The sequence below is a fragment of the Thunnus thynnus genome, chromosome 6 (assembly GCF_963924715.1).
Source record: "Thunnus thynnus chromosome 6, fThuThy2.1, whole genome shotgun sequence".
NCBI classification, from domain to species: domain Eukaryota; kingdom Metazoa; phylum Chordata; class Actinopteri; order Scombriformes; family Scombridae; genus Thunnus; species Thunnus thynnus.
This window is the reverse complement of record NC_089522.1, coordinates 25,485,665-25,506,764: the sequence shown is the minus strand read 5'-3', so window position 1 is coordinate 25,506,764 and position 21,100 is coordinate 25,485,665. Positions and strand designations below refer to the sequence as shown.

The window sequence follows — 21,100 nt, the reverse complement described above, 5'->3', positions numbered from 1 at the left end:
CTTTGCATGAAACTCTCATGCACATTTTTCTTTTTTAAGAATGGATGAAAAGAAATAAACAAAGACACGTAGCGGTGCAGGGTATAAGACCATGTTTAATGGCAATACTCTGCAAAAACTTTCATCACTTCAAACATGTCATTCAGTGCTTCAGTTTGTCTGTGAGGTTGTCAAAGTGGTGCTATAAAATGCTGTGTTGTGCAACAACAATATGGGTTCACTGGCAGGAATCAACAGGAAGACTTAATGAAATGTGCAATAGTGAGGAGGCTGTTGTTCTCCAATAATAAACATCTTTTTCAGAAGTCACACTGGACAATTTCTTACTTGTTTTGTCCTCTAGGCAGCATCCATTTCAATCTGATGTTTACTGAAGCTCATCAGGTTAGCATTTTTTAAGCATTAAGGCAAAAATACTTCACATAACCATGTTTTGCTTTTGCATTTTGTAAACAAAATATTATTTGTGTAACAAGTCTCTTAAGTGTCCCTCTATGGTAATGTTTTTTGTCCTTCATTAAAGACATAATTAACACATGGAATTCACAAAAGTTAAATTCATGGTGGTGTGGTTAGACAACAACCTTGGCTACACTGACAACAACAACAACCCAAAAAAAAACAAAAACAAGTGCATTATGGTGCTGATGAATTAAATCAGAATATAACACCTTGTACACTATCAAACAGGACAAGAAAAAAGTAATTACAAACCACTTACAAAACATTTCTGACAATATTCTGTGCTTCAGCACTGGACACAATAAATACTAATCACAATGATATGGGGTAATGAACGACTTGTATTTCTTAATGCTTGTTTTTGTGTCATGTCTTCTGTACTGTGCAATATGTCAGGAGTTTTTTGACAGAATGTACAAAAATATCTCCAATATTTTTAGAATTACCTAGTCCTCGCTTTTGACTTTGTATGGAAATACTCATAAATTGTACCCCATATGTCTTTCATTTGATGAAAACATATATTAATCTAAAGACTCACACAGTGATACCTAATGTAGAAATAACCACAACTACACTACGACAGGAGACATATGTTTTTTTTAACTTGTTGGCTTACTTTGGAATCATGAAAAGGCACTTAACTTGAGAGGAGATCGGATAGAACTATTTTGGCACATTCACAAACGATGCAAGACCAAAAGTAGTCCCATGATAAAGAGGGCACTGGGTTCCTGAAACACTATCGAGAGGGAGACAACTCCACTCAGAAAGATGATGGATGGCATCAGATTCCTGTTTACGTCATGCTCAGACTGCGCCTCTGACAGCGTGTTTGGTAGATTCTCTAATAATGTATCAGGGGAAATCTGGGGAGCATCTTCCTTCTCCTCCAAGGTCGAGACAGAATGAACAGCTACATTTTGGCTCACCTCAGTGACACCTGTACTCACTGAGGCGCTCTCCGTGAGTTCAGGTGACGGTGAAGCTTCACCGTCTGCTCCCAGAGATGCTGGACTTTCTGCCACAAGAGACGAGAGTGCAGGCGTACTGCCTTCATCACGTGCTGCAGACCTGGTGGAGTCTTCTGATAATCCTGCAACAAGTTCACTCAATCCCATTGCAACCTCTCGCTCAAAGCACGGAGTCACACTGGGAGAAGAGACACGCTCAGCAGGCAGTTCAAGACAAGGACGACTGGCTGGGCTGTCGGTCGATCTGTCCTCTCCTGTCGGCCACAGATTCGTCTCTGAAAGATGGATTTCCTCTCCAGCCTGGGAGCTGTCTGATCTAGGCCTTGACTCTTGTTTTAGAGAAGGAGTTGAGGCAGGCAGCAGTGCAGAGGGACTATTGTCTATGGGCTGCTCTGAGGTCTGGTTGCCTAATTCACAGTGGAGTCTGGGTAAAGGCTGTGACTTATTTGGTTGGACTGATTCACTGGCACCGAGTACAAAGGATAAATTAGTTTGAGGTGTGGTTTCGGACGACATACGAGGGAATTGTTCACCTGGGGATACATTGTGGGAGGACAGTACGCCATCAACAGATGGAAGCTCTTGGTTGGATGGGACAGAGGGACCAGATGGGTGAACTGCAATCTGTTAAAGTAAAACAGTGAGACAACAGTGAAAGCTAGGAGAGTAAAAAGACAAAAGGGGGAAGATTTGTATTCCACATTAACATTGCACACAGAGAGACGAAAGGCATTTTACCGCATACTAATGCTTCTCTGTGAACTGGATCCCATGCTGACATTGTAATTGTGAGGAAATGCAAAAAAAACCCAGGAGCAATATCATGGAATCTTTTTAAGATTGTTGGCAAAAATGTACATCCTAATGTTATGAATTCCCATCATGAGTGCAAAATACTATAAAGGGATAGTACAGTCCATACAGTACAAGGGCATCCAAGGGAGGAGGAAATTAGATCAATGCAATTTTTCATAATTATTTTATCCTCAGGTTCAATATGAAAAGTGCAGCTCCTCTGGCAGTTTACCCAATATACATTTTTTTTCACATATTGAACTAGGGGGAGATTATTTTTTCATTTAAACATCAGGAACTGGAGCTAATACCATCCCTAAAAGAACCTTATTTTCATTTGCACTCAAAGCTCTTCAGTAATATACCTATATATAGCTATACCAGCTATGAGGCTGCTGTGTTAAAAAAAAAACATTCAAGGTAACATCAAGATTAAATCATCACAATATAAGACCAAAAAGACAGATAACAAAATCAGCATCCATGAGAACAAGTGCAAATGCAAAACATAAAATACATTGAACAAAGGTGAGCTAAGATAGAGCATCTAGGTGTTAGGCACTGTAGAAGATACTACAGATAGATATAGATCTAGCATTCTATGTTATTCTCATATTTCCAAGCAGAAAACCCATTTTGACCTAGTATCATTTTTGAGGGCAAAAAAATTTACAGAATTACAGCAATTCTGGGTGTAAATCATTTTTAACAAGTCTGTAATTTTGTGTGCTGCTATTGGAATTGGAATTCAATGCTTCAAAAACTTTCCAAGAAGACTTGTTTTCAATTTGACTCGAGAGAGCACTTACTGTAAATCTCAGAGGAAAATCTATTAAGTAATTACTTCATAGCATTATAAAATGACTAAAAAGCTGAGAGGAAACCAAACTTCAGCACACAAGTGAATCACTGAAATGAAGGCTACTGCATATTATGCCGCCAACATTTAACTTGAACATTATTACACAAAACCTGGAGAAAGAAATTGTCATTGCATTGCAATTGCTGACAATTGCAATGCAAATTTGAAAGTTTAAAATACTACATAACATCCTTATATTAGATTATTAAAGTACATTGGATGATGTGAGGATTAAGGAAAAAAAAACAACTACCAATTAGAGGGAGATGATGTTCATACACAGTAGTAGACTGGTTCACCTTTATTTTTCTTGCTCTAGCAAAAGGGAGACAGCATGCTTGTGAATACTGATGTCATACAAACATGAAGATGAGCTGGGTGAGTACATGCCTAACAGATACATCTGTCGCATCAGTGAGACATTAATACCAGATCACATGTTATTCTGTTATTCTGTTCGAAGTTGAAATGTCATAATTTTACTGACTGACTCTGAGCTGTCTGAGGTAATTCTGAGGTAATCAGTGTTATGCAGGCCGACTGTAACTTCCCTTTTCTTCTGAAGTAACACATTTATTTCAGTCCGATATGTTTTACATACGGAAATGTTACAAAATCAACTTTTGCTTGCCAAAAAAAAAACGAATGCAAGGCCCCTGGTAATCCCCGTTTTAAGCAACTCGACTGTTCTTTCTTCCACCATTTTACTGTAGGCTAAAGAACAAAATTCATAGAAAGTCGCCTGCATTGTCTTTTGCATCACTGTGAAGCTTAATATTCACACTTGGGGAATCTACATTTAAAGGAATAGTTTGATTAGAAAAGAAAACATTCTTCAGGCACTCTGCAAGGAGAGAAGTTGTAGTAAAAGCCTTTATTGAGTCGGGGATATTGTTAAAACAGGGGCGAAACTGTGGAGGAAAAAAAAGCTAAAATAGTTTGATTTACTCACTTTCTTGGCAAAAGTTAGATGAGAAGACTGATACCACTCTCAGCTATGAGAGTGGTATCAATCTTCTCATGTAACGCTTGACAGGAAAGTGGATATTGTTTCTTAAAATGTCAAAATTTTCCTTTAAGAAGGTCACACTGGTTGAATTGGGTTTCTCTTCAAAGACTAAAACTATATTCTGTCACAATTGGATACAAATGATTCAATATAAACACCTATAAACACAACAGCACATTACATTGATAGTACTGGATACTAGACATGAATACACATGGTTACACATAGTCACACCACACTGTATTTTTTTAATATTAGTGTTCTGAACCACTTAGAAATTAAAAAAGACATGAATTAACATCAAATAGGGACAAAATCAGAAGGTGCAATGATATAAAGAGCATGCATCATGTTATAAGAATCTGACAAAGAACATAACATTCTCGTGCTACAGCGGTAAGAAGCGAGACATTACCTAAGTTTCTGCAGAAGCTTCAATGAGCTGTGAACAATATAAACAACCAAGCCAATGATGATAAGCTATAAAAATTGAAAAGAAATGTTTGTTATGTTTTATTAGACACATGACTCGCATAAAGGGATAATGCATTTAGCCTGCTTACCTGTTAAATGTGAATGTGTCAACAAATGCATGCAAATCAAGATAATTTGAACATAATCCAACAAGTAATTTGCTAAATGTGTGCCCTCTGCGTTGGCAAGTAAGCCAACAAGCTCGCACACTCTAATCATGATGGACTATTTTAACTTCTGCAGGTCATGGAAAGTTCATAAAGAAGAATAACAACAATGAAGCTTTCTGTTAGTTTATGACTTATTAAATTACTTTAAAGGCTGTTCCTTTCCTTCTTATTTTACACTTACCTCTATGTCAATCTCAGGCTGTATGATGACTGGGCAGACAGGTGCAGGTCGAACGATTCCTGAATTGGAGGTCCCTGCTTCATCTGCTCATTTAAAACAAATAAATATGCTGGTTAATTCATGATGAATATGTATAGAGGGAAAGCTAAAACCCTGTTTGACAGAACACATTATAATTATTATTATGAACTGCACTTTTTAATTAAATAATAAGTAATTCATTGGTCAATTTTTCATCCTATGCAGTAGCACTATATGTAAAAAGGCATTACATGAAAAGAATAGTTTGACATTTCGGGAAGAATGCTTATTCGTTTAAAGTTAGTTGAGAAGATTGATCGCACTCTTATATCTGTTGGAAGGTCCGGATGAAAGAAATGAGATATAACATGTTAATTAGTGAGCTTTAGAGGTGCTGATAGATGGATGTTGTTATCTGACAAAGCCAGGCTAACTGCCAGTCTTTATGCTAAGCTTAACTCACCCACCGCTGTCTCCAGTTTCATATCAAACCCACAGATATGAGAATGGCATCAATGTACTCATTCAACTCTTAGGAAGAAAACAAATCTGCATATGTCCCAAAATGACCAATTATTCCTTTACTATTTAAATACTATATTAATATGTCTCTTTGTGTATTTTTCTCATATAGTGAAACATCTGTTAAATATTGAGAATGGATGATAATATTTCTGTTGTACCGTCAATCTTTTCCAGCTCATCCTCTGAATCGAATTCAGTCTCCATACTGAAAGAAAACAGAGAAAAGACAAATTTATTAAAAAAGTTCACTATAAAGCACGCAGCCAAATGTCTTCATGATTTTTCACGTTTACATACAATTGAAACCTCACACATGTATCTTGTGTCTACAAAACATCATTGTATTTGTGCAAAATATAAGCCTTGATACTGATTATACTATTAAAATACACAGTGAGTCATCTTTATACAAACTAGTTAACATGTGGGCAGATACAGCAGGGGAGACCTTTGAAGTAAAAATATCTTACTATACTCAGTTTGTAGCTAAGGATGGACAGTACTGTACATTTGCAGCACAATGGCTTTATGGCCACATCCTCTATGAGTTTACTCAGTTTTGTACTTCATCTTGTGCTATTTAGGCAACATCTGAATCAGCTAACAAATGCTAAGAAACACCATTTTGGCCTCCAAGATGGACTGTAGCTCGTGTAATAAGGTGGTCATATACTATCATGAACACCTGTTTTGGATAATTAGGTGTATTATTTGCTGATGCAGTTCAACTGTTAATGCGCTGAATTAGCCATTTCAATCTAGCACAGCCGAACATCACTTTGTACTGTATTATGCTGTTTGCGCAACACTGTTTTTGCATTGCTGCACCAGTTGACCAAAGTGTTTTGAAGCCAGAAGCCTCAGCGATGACTGTTTGTTAAAATAGACGGTTATAGATATTGTGAGATATTGTTCCCTGAGGGTTGGGTTCACTGTAAAGTGCAAGAACAATATAACCCAGCAGAAATCATATTTCTATATTGTTGTAATGGATTATTGTTATGGATCTAATGTAATTGGAGTGACAGTGATTACTGGAGGAGATATTGCGCTAATTCAGTTAAATGTTTTTCTTTTCCTATGCCTCACTGACATACAGTGCATGTTTTGCACACCAGATCCTAAATATTTATACATTAAGGGGAGAGCTAAAGGTAAAAATAACCTTTTTCAAAATCATGAAGCAGAAATGTCTCCTATATGATGGCACGTATGTTGCAAGAGGGTGAATGTAAATTTGGCAAGAGTCCTGCAAAGCATGCCAAATGAAATAAAGGTCAAGAAGTGTGACAAGCATGTGACGAGAGCTACGCAAATAGAGTGAAGCAACCTGCTCAAACTCCATGTACTTATTGCCCTTCCAGTTTTATATCCACCAGGCAGATAAGTATTTAAAGACTGATAAGAGATCTGACAAAGATCTTTGCATTATACATGTCTGGTGACGTGAAGTCATCTTTTGAACTCTGCACACCCTGATAACTTTTTAAATGAAGTTTTCAAGCTCCATTCAGGCGTGCAAAGTATCCTCAACAAATAACCGCAACATTTCTTCTTTGTAAGTTTGGGGGAAAAAAACAACTCCTGATTTCTGAAAGAAGCAGACACAAAGGTATTCTTGTGCGTTTGAAGGTTACATTTGAGAGGTAAGGTTGACATAGCCTCACTCTGCCCCTAGACACTCAGGCACGTCTGAGCTTGATATATGAGTGCAATTGTGAGGGCAGGTGTGTGCACAGGTGTGTGCATGGTATAAAAGATCTAAAAAACTAATTTAGACCAAGTTAACAAAACTAATTCTGTTGGTTTGCTTGAGCTGCATTTGAGCTTGATCTAGAAACATGGTCACGTTGCAAAACTCTAGACTGACTCAGCAGCAAGTTGATGCAAAAAAAAAAAAATTCAGACTGAGGCAAAACTCAGCAACCTCATCACTTAGCGATCAAGTCAGATGACATTGAATTAGAGAACAGTATTGTTCCTGCTCTGCAGAGTGAATGCAGTACTTTCACTATCAGATGAAGGGCACTGATACCACTAATGTTTCAGTTAAATAAAAACTAAACGAGCAGGATTAAATTAAATTGGAGCAGATACTGAATTTATGCATAATTCATATCAACGTATAGTAAGTAATACATTCTGGTATCTAAAATTGTTTCATCCCACAGTAACCTGTCATCTCACATGGCTGCCCCTTTAATGTGTTGACACCCAATTATCAGTTAACTTCAAAGCACCTAATGCATCTATAATGGTTGCTGCGGTGGGAGTGTGGGTACAGTTGCTGCTCCCCAAACTCCTTTTCAATCAGTGACTCATCCATCCCTAACAACCCATTTGGCACCTTCCTCTCTCCAAGCAGCTATGGCTGTGAAGACCCACATGACAACTACATCAGTTGATACCCTGTTTGCTCCTTTTATGGGTGCTTATAATCTTAAGGAATCTTTCCGGCTGTCTGCGTCATTGCGTACTTTAAGATTCATCACGCACTTCCACGTTGGTGTAACAATAAATCAGGCATTTAGGGGATGCCAAAATGCAAGGATTAGTTGACTTAAATGGAGTAAATAAGAGAAGGGGTTTGTGTGCCAGCCAGCAGCTACATCAGGAAAAGAGGCTAATCTGTTCCAATGACATTGCTCTGCTCCCCCTTGACTCTGAAAGAAAAGGTCAGAGGTACATTTTAGTGCAGGGAAACGCAGGGTATGAAAACGACACCTGCCCTTTGCCTATTTTGATCGTCCTCACACACCATTGGATGATTGGCATTCTAAGGGGGGGTGTGTACTCTATAAAAAATCGTCTTTATCATTCACTGCAGATGCTGAAGACGTCAGACTGTAAACCAAGCCACACACTTTATGAACACTCAGCGACTTCAATACTCCACTTATGCTCTCATTACACAACTTAATGTTGTTTTTAAGAACCTGCTTTGCTTTAGACTTGGGTTCTTACTATGCTTAATGCAATCTCCAGGCAGAATCACTGATACTTGCTTGTTTACTTGCACTTGAACGCTTGTTTCAGCCACAAAACCACACATGATATTTAGTAGGAAACTGGAGCCCTGCAGCTGTTGCACAGCCCCAACTCCTGTGCTTTCGAGGTTTTCTTTACACTCATCTTTATGATTTGATTGCTAATATGGAACTTATACCCAAAATTAGGTCATTTCTTGGTTTCCTGACACTGAAAGTTTTGTTAGTCATAATTTATTGTGCCTTTGAGCATCTTAATTTTGCCTTTTATTATAATGATTGACACTTTGCAAGGTCCTTAAGGAGACTGAGGTTTGACCGCCAATAGTTAACAGTGAGCTGTGAATCTGTGGAGGTCAGAGGTCAATCAGAGGAATTTTACTGTTAGACATTGGACAAAATACTCCACAAATAGCCTGTTAAATAGCCTTTATCTCATGATCTTTGTCTGACAAAGGAATGCACACACATTTGACAGGGAATTTACCTGTAATCTTTTGGAGGTCTCAGGATACTTTTAGGTTGATGCATGTCCATGTTTGTCTGATCAGAATCATCTTCATAGGCCAGGAGCAGAGTTACCACATAATTCATAGAGGAGTTATTGGCCCAGTAATCACCATCAGAGGTTTCATAGCGGATGACAAACTCAATGCGAGAGCCCATTGTGATGTAAGGTGGTGCAAAAGACAGCTTGAAGGCGAATTTATCAGTGTCACCATCATTGGATCCCTGGACATAATCTGCTGGGTAATCAAAGTAAGAAGCCCAGTTGTCCATGGTCGATCTGATATAAACTGCTTTGTGGAAGGAGACGTTCAGGACTCGTACTACCCCAGTGAAGGCAAGGGGTTCATCCTCTACTGGAGACATCTCCTCAACCTCCACTTTATTAGCGCGCACAGCCTGCAGCAGGGCACTTTCGGTGGGAGCGGTAAACTCTGGTTGCACCAGATAAATCGGCTCTCTCTTTGGCTTTCGATACTTTGCCTCCTCTTCCTCCCACCTTGCTTGCTCCTCTTCATCGTCCTCCGAATCAAAGGCAACAAATTCCTTCACGTCGACCAGATCCCCACCTGTTGTATCGGCAAATAACACCCTCTTTCCGGCAGGCAGCGCCGCGTGGGTCCGTATATACTCAGCAGTCTCTTCGTAGATGGACAGGCCTCGCTTTCTGGGCACCGGGGAGCATCTTGGGATGAGGTGGACGTCCTCGGAATCATCATCCTCATCATCATCATCCCTATCCTCGTCGTCCATGTGGGACCTACTCTCTTCGCCCTCGGCTGACTTGCCACTTTTAATCGTGGTAAAAAGGCCCTCTTGAGTTGGTATGGTTAAAAAAGACATTTTTGCAGAAGGAAGCTGTGCGCGGAAGACAGTACATATGGCGTCTCCAAAAAGCACTACCAAACACTCATGGTTTGCGCAGCAATGTCCCGTGTGGATCCAGCGCTGTCCCTGCGTTACGCACAGAGCCTCCCCTGTCAACGTGTGGCGTTAAATGTCACCCATGGAAAACTTGCCTGTACCGCCAGCCCTTGTGATAGTGTATCCCCTGGTTTACATGTTTTTTATGTATCGCAGTTTGGCTGCTGTCGCGGAAGGAGCAGCGTCTAATTTTAGCACTGACCTACCGGGCTCTCCATGTCCCATATTTGTCTTTTAAATTGGTATAATCCTGCGACTCCCCCTTGTTCCGTTTGGTTCGGGCTGGCTAAATGCTCTACTGGGAATAGGACATTAAAGTAATATCCCATCGGCCAATTTCCAGTCATGTTTGACACTTATTTCAATCGATGTATAGCCATCGGTATGAAAAAAAATTCTCTGCAGGCATCATCAGGGGGAGTTTATTTTAGGATGGAGCCTATTTCATCACTAGGTGACAGCCTAGTGATGGTTTAAAGTGCCAACATGAAAATACATCACTTTTCACGAACATACATGTCATTCAGTTAGACTCTCGTATAATATTAATGTGTTACAACATGCATATCGCTGCAAGCCAAAATTATCCACATGCTTTGTATATAGGCTAATAAATGTAAGCCCTGTTTGGATTTTGTGGAATATTACACGACCGACCTGATGAAAGTTTTGTCATTCAATAGGCTACTCTGCTGTTTGTTTATTTCATCTAAGCAATGGAAGACATATGGGTATTTGATTGCTATGAATGTTATGTAATCCCGCTCACGAAGCCTGCTAAAAGTGTGTCCTCTATATGAGGACTAGGAAATCAAGTAAACCCCAGCCGAACATATTAGTTAACATAAAGATGATTTATAGGGCTTATAGGTATTTTCATAGGCTACGTAAAGTAACACGAATCTGATGGATCTCTCCAAAGACTGTGGTGCTGAAGTAAGTGCTGACAATTTAGTTGTTTAAAAATTAGTAATTTAAGCACTTATTACTTCACCAAAAGGCCATGAAAGAAACATTTCAGGCAGTAGAAAAAAGGACTGAGTGTAAAAATAACCAAGCTATGGGAGGCTAAACGTTATTTTATGCATTAAAATCGTTTCTAATAAACATGTCATTCCAACGTGTGGGTGCTGTCTAAACCATCGCACAGGCCGTTGTTTACCGTCTCATTTGGATTCATAAGCAAAGTCAAGTCTTGTTTATATCTGGCTCGACGTTTTAGGTCTTGAACCATGTGTGATTAATTACAATTTTCCTACAGTTTAATGTCACCTCTTCAGCAGCTAATGCCACAGATAGAGAGATAAAAAAAATATTGTGTAACCTACAGTCTATTATAGATGTATTGTAAACGTAAAAATGGGGGTTTTTCTGTACATCTCTTGGCGTTTTGGAGCCTCACGACAGTCGTTAAACTGCTGCGCGTTCTCGCTGCGCACGCACCACTGCTACAGATTGCCATGTAAACACACCCTTGCAGATGATTGGTGGGGAGGTTTTAGCGCGGCGTACTGCAACCAATCAGAAGATTGTTTTTCTGTCACGTCGGTGCACGGATAGTAAGCTAAAGGATAATGCAAACATAAACTAATATAAAGAACACGGAGTGAAAACTAAAGGATATATAGTACAGAGAAGTTTGATTACTTGGACCGGGTCTTTCTTGTTGGGCTTGTATTCGTGAAAATATGGTGCAGCCATTACTGCGAGGACACACGACTTAGGTAATGTAAGCTAACTAACGTTAGCAACAGCCTGCTAATTTTTAACGTTCCGCAAGGCCGCGGAGAAATACGAGAGCTGCTTCCTGTTCTAGGTTCATTGAGGATGTAGGTTACATTACGATCCGCGTAACACAACCACAACCGTTATCCAAGCAGTCAGTTCAGTGGTGTAATCGATTGCATTTACATTTCTTTTAATTGAGCTTGTGGGCTACATAGGTTGTTAGCTATTTGGCTAGCTAGCTAGCATGAGTGAACTGACGGACCGCAAACAGTCCGCTGACTCTGCATCGAGGAAACGGTGTTCATCACCCGACCAGGATGAAGGCAGCACGATCCCCAGCAAGTCCACAAAAGTAAGCGACGCATCAAACGAAGCTTCGGAAAGTTGCAGAAACAGTGAAGCTGAGAGTAAAGAAGCAACTGGGAGCGAGGGCCAGTCAAAAGACAGCGAGGAACAACCAGCTGCCGTGCAGACTTCAGACAGTACGGGTGGCACCAGTACAAAGTCTGTCAACAACTCCAGTGCTGATGGTCACGATGCCAGCAACACCGAAAAACCACAGTCCTCAGATGCGCAGGGATCTGCTGACGGTGCAAAGAACTCAACTCCTCTGGACCAGTCCGACTCAGCAGCCATAGCAGCTGCTGAAGCACTTGCCAGTCTCACAGGAGGAGACGGGGAAGACAGCCGAGAGACTCCTTGCTCCTCTGAAAAAGCTAAACATGTGAAACAGGGGAGCAAACTCAAACAACGTGGGGGCCACCAGTCCTCAAGAATAGGCTCTAAAACACAGGCAGCTGCAGCAGATAGCTCCACGTCTGTTCATAGCACTGACAGAGAAGATGCAGATGACATGCCAGACGCAGATGAAGGGGATGAATCCATATCTGGATCTTCCTCCACACCCAGCTCCTCTTTCCCATCAGATAATGAGGACAATGATGATGGGGAGTGTGCCATTGTGTCAGTTAAGATGGCTCCAGAGATGAGACAATCAGTGGCTCTCCTGGCGCAGGTACAGATGAGACTGGAAGCTCTTGAGAAGAAAAGCGCCCGGCTCCACCAACGGCTGGAGCTGAAGATTAGCCGTTTGCGGCGCCCGCATCTTGACCAGCGCAGCTCCATCACAAAGACTATTCCTGGCTTCTGGGTGACAGCTGTATCCTTAAAATGAAAACATTCCCTCTCTCTCTCTGTTCCTACTCAGTGTTTGAGTTACTGGAGTAATTAATATATGTTTGTGTTTTACCTTGACTTTACCTTGCCAGCTGTTGAACCACCCTCATCTCTCAGCTCACATTGACGAAACTGACGAAGATGCTCTTAGTTATATGACCGATCTTGAGGTAGGAAATGCTGGTGTTGTTACAAAGTCTGGTCTTTTTTTTTATGCCTTCTTGTTGCAACAGTCAAACATTTCTGTCTCTTTCAGATTGAGTCTTTCAAGAATAACAAACTGGGCTACAGGATCCGCTTCCACTTTAGACGGAACCCGTACTTCCAGAACAACATCATCATGAAGGAGCTGCACCTCGGGATGGGAGGTAAAAAATAAGCATGTGGTGATTATGTCAAGGCATACAGTCATTGTCATACATAATGAATGCACAGTGTTGTGATGCAGTGAGTCAGACTTTGCAACATGGTACTATAAATGTCATGTATATTGTAGAGCCATGTGAGAATATATTGCTATAATATAATCTGTTAATATATAATAATGAATTATTTACTAAAACCAAATATTGTACATTTTGTTCCACATTTGGTACAAGAAAAAAGAGTTTACATTTTGAGTGGTTCACAGAAATGAAATTTCTTAACAATACATGACATCGAAAGATGATTTTATTTTGAGGACGCCCAAAATCTACATGGCCATTAAATTCTAATCCTGGCTGTCCATGTTTCAGGATCTCCTATGTCATTTTCCAACCCTATCCTGTGGCATCGTGGACAGAACCTGACAGCCCACAGCGAACCCAGGAAGTTGTCGCGTGGGGTCTACCAGACCTTTTTCAGCTGGTTCAGTGACCATAGCAACCCAGGACAGGACGATGTAGCACAGGTACTAGCTGACTGCACCCTCCCAGTGAACCAAGTTCATGATGATAGCACGTTGCATCAACACTGCCATAGTTAGAGGTTCGATTTGTAAACTGGGGTCACTCGTTTTTGAAGTGTACCACATGTGTTTAGACATGCCAACCAACCTGTATCTGTTTTTCAGTGGTATTTTGATACCTGAGTAACATTTATCCCACTACACAACCATTGTTTACCAAATGTGTGCAGGAAGAGGGTTAAAGCATGAATGGTTTATCAAAATGTTTGAAAAGGGAAATATAGTAGGCCTACAGTGTGTCACATGGTTGGCAGTGTTCATAATTTCTTCAACTTTGACTGCAGTTTATATTAAAATGAGTCAGGGATATGCACACATTCAGATTTTTGCCATCAGAAATGATAATGGTAATTTTTGAAACAGTACAGTCTTGGTGTTTGCTACATGGTGCTCAAACCTTTGTCTTAGGTTAGCAGGACTGTGTATGGTGTAGAGCCTGTGTACTCAAACATATTGTAATTGAAATGTATTGAAATGACCTCTGTGCTGCTGTTCAGATACTAAAGGATGATCTGTACAGAGACCCTCTGAGATACTACCTCACTCCGCTTTGGGAACCGAGGGAGAACGGCAGGTACGGCAAACAGATCCCACACTGTAGCTGCTTCTCAATGTGTATTTAAGCTACTGACACATTTGAATGTGTAATCAGTGGACAAACCACTTATTAAGCCATAAATTCTAGAAATATTCTCAGCCTCAGGGCCTTGAAATTATAGCTCAAGTGGAAACTTTTAACAGTTTCCTATTTTTTTTTTTCCCCCATTGCTGGTAAGACCAGATGGGATACATACCGAAACAATGAGTGTGTTTACCGTTAACATGAACAAATAAGTGTACGTGTGTATCTCTCTTTCTCCAGTAGTGCCAGTGGGGCCAGAGCAGCTGACAATGGTAACGGGGACGACTGTGTGGTAATCTCCGACTCCGATGACGAACCCGGTGAGGAGACCGGTGAGGCTGAGCAAGGCCACAGTAGGGAGGAGGAAGAGGAGGAAGAAGAAGAGGAGGACAGGGGGCCAAGCGCAGGTCAGTGTATTTATAAATATACAGATACACTGTTTACATGAAATTATATTATATAGACATATATGTATTTTTGAAGTTTTTATTTTAGTTTTTTTTTTTTTATCCTAGATGTCTAATAAAATCTTTTGTAAGAATGGTTCTGTGTGTGAACTCTGCAGTGTTTGCTGTTGTGAATGAGAGGCCAACAGCTTTTTTAGCAAGTTAACTGTTTTTTGTTGTAGCTGAATGATAAATGTCTGAGTTATGCTTCCTAAACTAACTAGACCGGAACAATCTCCTCCTCAGATGAGAGCCCAGAGGAAGAGGACGATGGTGGAGAAATTGTGATTGATGGTAAGATATCGCTCTTTAACAGCAGTGTTGCAAATTCACAACTATAACAAACAATCAGTGAGGGGTGGAGTGGCGGCTCATCTTGGTTTTTTTTAATATCTTCTGCTGTTTATTTTATAGTCTGGCTGTGTTTTGGGTTAACCCACATCCCATATCAGCAAGGATCCCTTGAAATGATAATGTGTTTTGTCCGGTAGGCTCTGATGACAGTGACCAGGAGGAGGAGGAGGAGGAGGAGGAGGAGGCCTAACGAGGAGAAGTGAGGGCAAGTCATCAAGGGACCAGAGACCAGGAAGATGAGGAGGACGCTGAGGTTGTTGAAGAGTACCAGAGCAAATGTTGAATCCTTCTTCCTGATGTTGGTCATTTTTATGCACAGAATATCAGTTTTTTTTTTGTTGTTTTGTACCTAAAATACATAGAAGCATTTTAAATCAGGGTTAACTACGACAATAAAGCCAAGGCATCATGTTTCCCCTCTATTTTATACAGTCGGTACTGTGTATTCTGATGTACACATACTGCACTTTTTGCAAAAATGTTTTTTTCTAGAACAGGTTCTTAGGCATATTATGCCGATCAGTTCATACAAGAAGTGTTCTTCTATTTAATGAAGAACATTGTATGACAACCTACACACACACACACACACACACACACACACATACATACACGTAGGTGAGACTGATTGCCAATACTTGTTGGCATTAAATTTTTGCATTGCAAATTCTTCAAACAAACAAAACGTTCAGAGGCATTATCAGTGGTCATTTCAAGACAAAGTTTTGGCTGTTTTTAGAAGCGATGTGTGACACTTGAACGTGTCACAAAGTAAAAATGATATAATGACAGTACATTTCAGATGCACTGAGTACTGAACCAAAATTTGTTCTCAGGGATGATCATGGTGGTAGTTTTATTGAAAGAACCTTACTGATTTTGAGACATTTACACACTCTGGTTATTGTTGGCTGTGAATAAGGAAACGTGTACTCTACTGTAGTAAATAGGAACAAATATTGTTTTAATATGCTATCTGTGTTTTTCCTTCTTGTTAGACACACCAGCCTCCACCCCTGTTAACGATCTGTAAACCATCTCTGATGTTTCCAATCATCGTGTAGTTTGACCAATGTTTCTGTGGATTCCCACATTTTTCTAACACGCTCCTACTATATGTAGCTGAGTTTTTTTTTTGTATTTTCTTTTCTATAGATTTTAACTTAATTTGATTTTTGCTTTTTAAAACATCCAAGGTTTGTTTTCATGTAATGTGTTTAAAGATTTGTGTTATCTTCTTTTTAAAAAGATGGTATTTATTACATTTTTTTCTACACGTCCACATTATGGCATGCCTGTGAGCATGAGATGTAAGACAGGATGATTACATTATTTACAAGGCTGTGTAGAGGAAATAATTTGCTGTGCACAGTGTCAGTAAATGTTAAAATTCACAGCAGCATTATGGGGTGCACTGTAACAAAACTAGTATGTGTATTTGCTTACTTTTCCTAGCAATGACCTGTAAATAATACTTCAGCATTGTCTTTTGGATAAGACAGTACACGTGTTTAATCCATGGATAAATTTATTGAATAATCTGGAGTTTTTTCATAAACATGATCAGAAAGTTATATTTTGTGTGCTGTGTTTTATAGAACACTGTAGTTTAAAGATACTTGTTTGTTGCTTTAATTTTGTTTGCTTAAAGATAAATGTCCACCTTTTGACTCAGACCTAATAAAATAGGCAGTTGTTTCACCTTGCTGTCGGCTGTGCTTCACATACGGTAACATTCTGCAACTAAAGCTAATCATGTTTCTGTATTTTCTCTAAAATGAGCTACACTAAATGAGGATTTGTGTAGAAAAGAACCACAAGATGGCAGTGTAGCTCAGCTAATAGTCTTATCTGTTGTTCAACTGTAGGTGTAAATTTTATGGGTGAATACAGTATATCTAATTGCTCTTTGATGCCAGTACTTATGCGCCCAGATGTGCCATAATGAGCAATAGTTCATTGTGCTTTTAATCAGCTGTCTCAATCTTAAGAACTCCTAATAACAAAGCCTACGGGTATGACTTATGACATCAGACTCACCCACCTGGTATGCTCGGCTGCAACATGTTCTTCGTAAAAGAGAAAAATCAAACAAAACCTGCTGAGATACAGCTGTACTTAAATGTATTTCATCTTTGATATGATGGCAGTGTGTGATATCGCTGACATTTTGAGTGTAGCACTGCAAATAGCCCCGGGCAAGACATTTTTGGACAGGCCCAGACAAAGGAACAGCAGTGGTGTTGCAATGGTACACTTAAACCCTTGATTCCACTTTTAATGCACAGCTATAAATATTCCACGAGCAAAAACCTGTCCTGCTGTAGGCCCAGCAGCACCCAGGGTATGCAGTCTAGGATGGGCATATACTATTAATACTGATGATGGAAACACATACCCCATGAAATGATCCCACGTGAAACACAGTGTTTGTCTCCTCTTTGAAGCAGTTTTACACAGCCCACCTCAGAGCACAACATGTTTATATGACGATGAATTAATAATGGGGTTGGTTCCTACAATATTGATCGTGACAAACTAAGTACAGATTGCTGGGACAACAAAGCCATCCTCGGGCTGCTTTGTGGTCTGGGGGTTGTCTGTGAAGCCTTTGTTGTATGGGGTGGCAAAAGCCTAAATGGATTCCCTAGTGTAAACTACACTCCCTTGGGTTGAGCTGGTGTTTGCTACTGTACACAAATCATCTTGTCATGCTGCTTCATGCTCTCGCATTTCACAAAGTAGTTCCTTGAAAACTGCTACTCAGACGGATTCACTGTAGAATGAAAAATGAAAAGATAACACACCGCAGCTCGTTCTTCATCTGTGTGATTGATGTTGGGGAGAATATTTTCTCCTGTTTAGTGGACAAGAAAAGGGCTTGTGCTGCTCTCTGAGGTTCATCTATAGTAGGTAATCTGATAGGTTGAGGCAGGGCCCCTGAATACCAACTACCTGTGTGTGTCTCTGCACAGGTGTACATGCTTATAGACTTGTTTGTTAAAGCGTTCCTTCTTTTGTGCACCTCCATGCATGCATGCATATATGCAGAGGCTGCACGTCACAAACTTATTTGCAGATTTTTCAACACCTCTGTGCACGTACGCGTGATTGTCAGCTAATCAAGATTAAACACAGCATTTGAACTGTGCAGAGGGGCGGGGCAGAGAGGGATGAGAAAAGAGAATAGAGTAAGCATGATTGAAGGAAATGGATGAGTGCAGTGATAAGCGGAGCTGCCTGGGTCCTGACAGATAGACACAGCAGATGGATGACTCTTATCTGGGAGATCACAGAGTGCATACTCACGCCTAGGCCCAGTTACAGAGAGCCACGATCACACCAGACAGATGAATAGGCCTACCCCCCACCAATCACACTGCACATACAGTACACACACACGCACACACGTGTACGCGCACACCTACACACACAACCACTTGACAGAATGAACAGATTGCAGCTCTTGCGTTACCTTCGTGTCTTTGACATTGAAATTCACCTGGAGTCCAGCGTCTCAAGGATGTGCGCAAAAGAGAGGAGGGAGGAAGGCTGTGGAGAGAGAGATAAGAGAAATCATTTTCGATTTAATTGAAGCACCAGAGCAAGTGCATGTGTGTGTGTGTGTGTGTGTGTTTGTGTGAATCCGTGTCTGCATGCACACAATGTATAAATGTATGTCATCATTCAAATTAGTCTGCCAAAGCGAGAGCCACATGCACGCTATTCTCACTTTTTTTTTCCAACATGACAGATTTTTTTTTCACAGATTCTTTCACAGATTTTTCACAGATTCTCTGAGCACAATGTCTGTCATAGAGGTTAAGATAGAGCTGAAGTCACACCTAGTCAAAACAAAGCCATTTTGGTCTGTTTTTTTTTCGTACTGGGACACTAAACTGTTTGCAAGAGTGCTGACAGATTTACTTTTTTAAGACACGAGCCCTGTACTTTCACTCATCCACCTCACATCCTCACTATCCTCCTTTTCATCTACAGTAACTCCCTTCCTCCCCTCCGTCTTCAACACGCGCCCTGTGTTATTTGAAAGGAGCTCTTCTTCAACAGCTGTTGATTCTCCCAGCTGCATTTTATAGCGAGGGAGAGTGCAAGTCTTGTCTTCAAGGCAGATGGTGGCTGGCTGGCCTGCCCGGTGGACACGTGGCACGTTGGACGACTGCAGACGGTGCTCCATCTCAATGAAGCTGCAGCTACAGTATGCCTGTACAGTGTAAAAACCTGCAATCACCTCACTTCCAATACAGCATGAGGCGAGCAGGCCGAGACTGGAATGCACCCCTCAAGTGAAAGATGTTTTTGAAAGTTTCTTTCCCTTGGTAATCATTGGTGTGTGAAGTTTATGGGTGTCACACAGCACCTGTTCCCTTATCTTGCATTTTGATGTTTACATTTTTTTCTGACCTGCAAGATAATAATTAGAAGCAAAAGAAAGTATTGTGGTTGAAAACTGTTAAATATTGTACCTTTATTTTCTCTACCCTATAATTTCCTCTCAGGGTCATGGTAGTCTATCCCAGCATGCACTGGTGACGCCCTGAGCTTGTTGCCTGTACAGCAGGCATGTTCAAACACTCTTCAATTCATCAATACAGGAAAGACCATAAGTAAGTCAAATAATGGGTTGTTATTTCTTGAAGGCACAATACTCTGCCCCTAGGATTGTCTTGATTGATGTGTCTGAGGGCCCGAGATTCATCTGGAGCCTTTGGTTGGCCTGCAGGGATAAATGTCTACCTCACATTTCACATTACCTATCCATTAGAAGAGAAGGTCCTTCTGACAGAGCTTTTTGTGGACCAGAAAAACAGACACAGTGTTTGTTTTCTAATCCACGCTGTCTGTCTCCATGATACAAAATCCATCCATCATGTTGGAGGTAGAAAGCCTGTTTGGCTGCTATTTCCTGGCTTTGCTCTCACGTACACAGGGCAAAAATACCCATTCTAGCTGTTGTTATCTCATCAGCACGTTGAGGCAACATTGGTGGGTGCATGCTGGTCAGATAAGCCCTCAGGATGGTACAGTAAGAGATAGAGATGACATTAAGAGGTTCTCATGAATCACGAGTGGGAGCTGGTCAGTGTGCTGATGTCTATGGTCAAAGTTGAAAGCACACGGAAACCTGAACTCAGCACACACTTTTGAGTCATTTCCTTAGCTGGAAACTGATGGATACCTCCTGTGGGGTGGGAACGAAAGACTTCCTCCTGAACACATTTTGACACACCGCTGACTGTAGATCACGTCTGGCTGATATCCAGCTTGAGATAAGGTCACAGCTTACATACTCTGTGTGGAGATGAATCAAATCCAAAAATGTGCATCAAAGATAAATTCAAAAAAGGTTAGAATTAAAGCTTTCCTGAGAATTGCCAGGATCTGCCCTCCTCTGTGACCTTTTACACACTGACTAACCACATTGCCTCATTTGTTTATTTTACTGTCTTGCAGGGCCGTCGCTCAGAATATGTTCACCCTCTGCTTTTGTGTCTTGAGAGCAAGCATACTGCGTCAGAGCTTACCACAAGGCCAGTAATGATGAAAGCCGCTCTAAATGCAGTTTTAATTTCATGGCTCTGTTAACAGGATGGATGCCCTTTACCTCCAGTCCCAGTCCACCCCCAGCACCTCCAACCCCACCCCACCCCCTCCTGGTTACTTTGTCACCGTTGTCATGAGCGCTGGAGCCAGCCAGAGAGGCATCCCAGGAATCTTTTTCGGCTGACCTGGCTCTCATGTGGAGTAATGGTGACATTGTCCAAGCGACAGGCTTGGCTTCTCTTTAATAGTGAATTTCAGCCCCTGCATCATGTATAAGAAGTCTGTGGCCCTCCTGGTGCATGAGAAAAGCATTTATATAAAACAGTGACTATACGCCCATCACCATTTCACTGAATTATTAAGCTCAAATAA

The 21,100-nt window shown here is 40.7% G+C and overlaps 2 protein-coding genes across 4 annotated transcripts; one reads left to right on the top strand and one right to left on the bottom strand.

Moving 5' to 3' along the window:
• Window positions 1-77: 77 nt before the first annotated feature.
• On the bottom strand, window positions 78-10,191 carry si:ch211-167b20.8 (protein phosphatase 1 regulatory subunit 3A). 2 transcript variants are annotated; one of them, XM_067592946.1, is made up of 5 exons: window positions 8,948-10,191; window positions 5,632-5,678; window positions 4,928-5,010; window positions 4,518-4,544; window positions 1,922-2,060 (listed from the first exon to the last, which is right to left on the bottom strand). In XM_067592946.1, exons 1-4 carry the CDS (start codon window positions 9,808-9,810, stop codon window positions 4,518-4,520), a joined length of 1,020 nt encoding a protein of 339 aa, XP_067449047.1. In that variant the 5' UTR covers window positions 9,811-10,191; the 3' UTR covers window positions 1,922-2,060. The 2 variants fall into 2 exon arrangements, with proteins under 2 accessions (XP_067449046.1, XP_067449047.1); XM_067592945.1 differs by lacking the exon at window positions 4,518-4,544 and having other exon boundaries at window positions 78-2,060; window positions 8,948-10,163.
• A 949-nt stretch (window positions 10,192-11,140) lies between these two features.
• tspy (testis specific protein Y-linked) lies at window positions 11,141-16,867 on the top strand. Of its 2 annotated transcripts, none has more exons than XM_067592948.1 (8): window positions 11,141-12,778; window positions 12,888-12,965; window positions 13,052-13,163; window positions 13,533-13,687; window positions 14,242-14,318; window positions 14,610-14,773; window positions 15,059-15,106; window positions 15,304-16,867. In XM_067592948.1, the coding sequence occupies exons 1-8, from the start codon at window positions 11,864-11,866 to the stop codon at window positions 15,354-15,356; spliced, it is 1,602 nt and encodes a 533-aa protein (XP_067449049.1). In that variant the 5' UTR covers window positions 11,141-11,863; the 3' UTR covers window positions 15,357-16,867. The 2 variants fall into 2 exon arrangements, with proteins under 2 accessions (XP_067449049.1, XP_067449048.1); XM_067592947.1 differs by having other exon boundaries at window positions 11,143-12,778; window positions 14,607-14,773.
• The last annotated feature ends 4,233 nt before the right edge of the window (window positions 16,868-21,100 follow it).

Excerpts from the sequence above, each read along its gene's own strand:
- si:ch211-167b20.8 (XM_067592945.1), bottom strand. The coding sequence starts at position 9,810 with ATGTCTTTTTTAACCATACCAACTCAAGAGGGCCTTTTTACCACGATT. Across the intron at positions 5,011-5,631 it reads TGAGCTGGAAAAGATTGACG|ATGAAGCAGGGACCTCCAAT; the intron begins GTACAACAGAAA and ends TTAAATGAGCAG. Across the intron at positions 2,061-4,927 it reads AGCCTGAGATTGACATAGAG|ATTGCAGTTCACCCATCTGG; the intron begins GTAAGTGTAAAA and ends TTACTTTAACAG.
- tspy (XM_067592947.1), top strand. The coding sequence starts at position 11,864 with ATGAGTGAACTGACGGACCGCAAACAGTCCGCTGACTCTGCATCGAGG. Across the intron at positions 12,966-13,051 it reads GTTATATGACCGATCTTGAG|ATTGAGTCTTTCAAGAATAA; the intron begins GTAGGAAATGCT and ends TGTCTCTTTCAG. Across the intron at positions 14,774-15,058 it reads GGACAGGGGGCCAAGCGCAG|ATGAGAGCCCAGAGGAAGAG; the intron begins GTCAGTGTATTT and ends TCTCCTCCTCAG.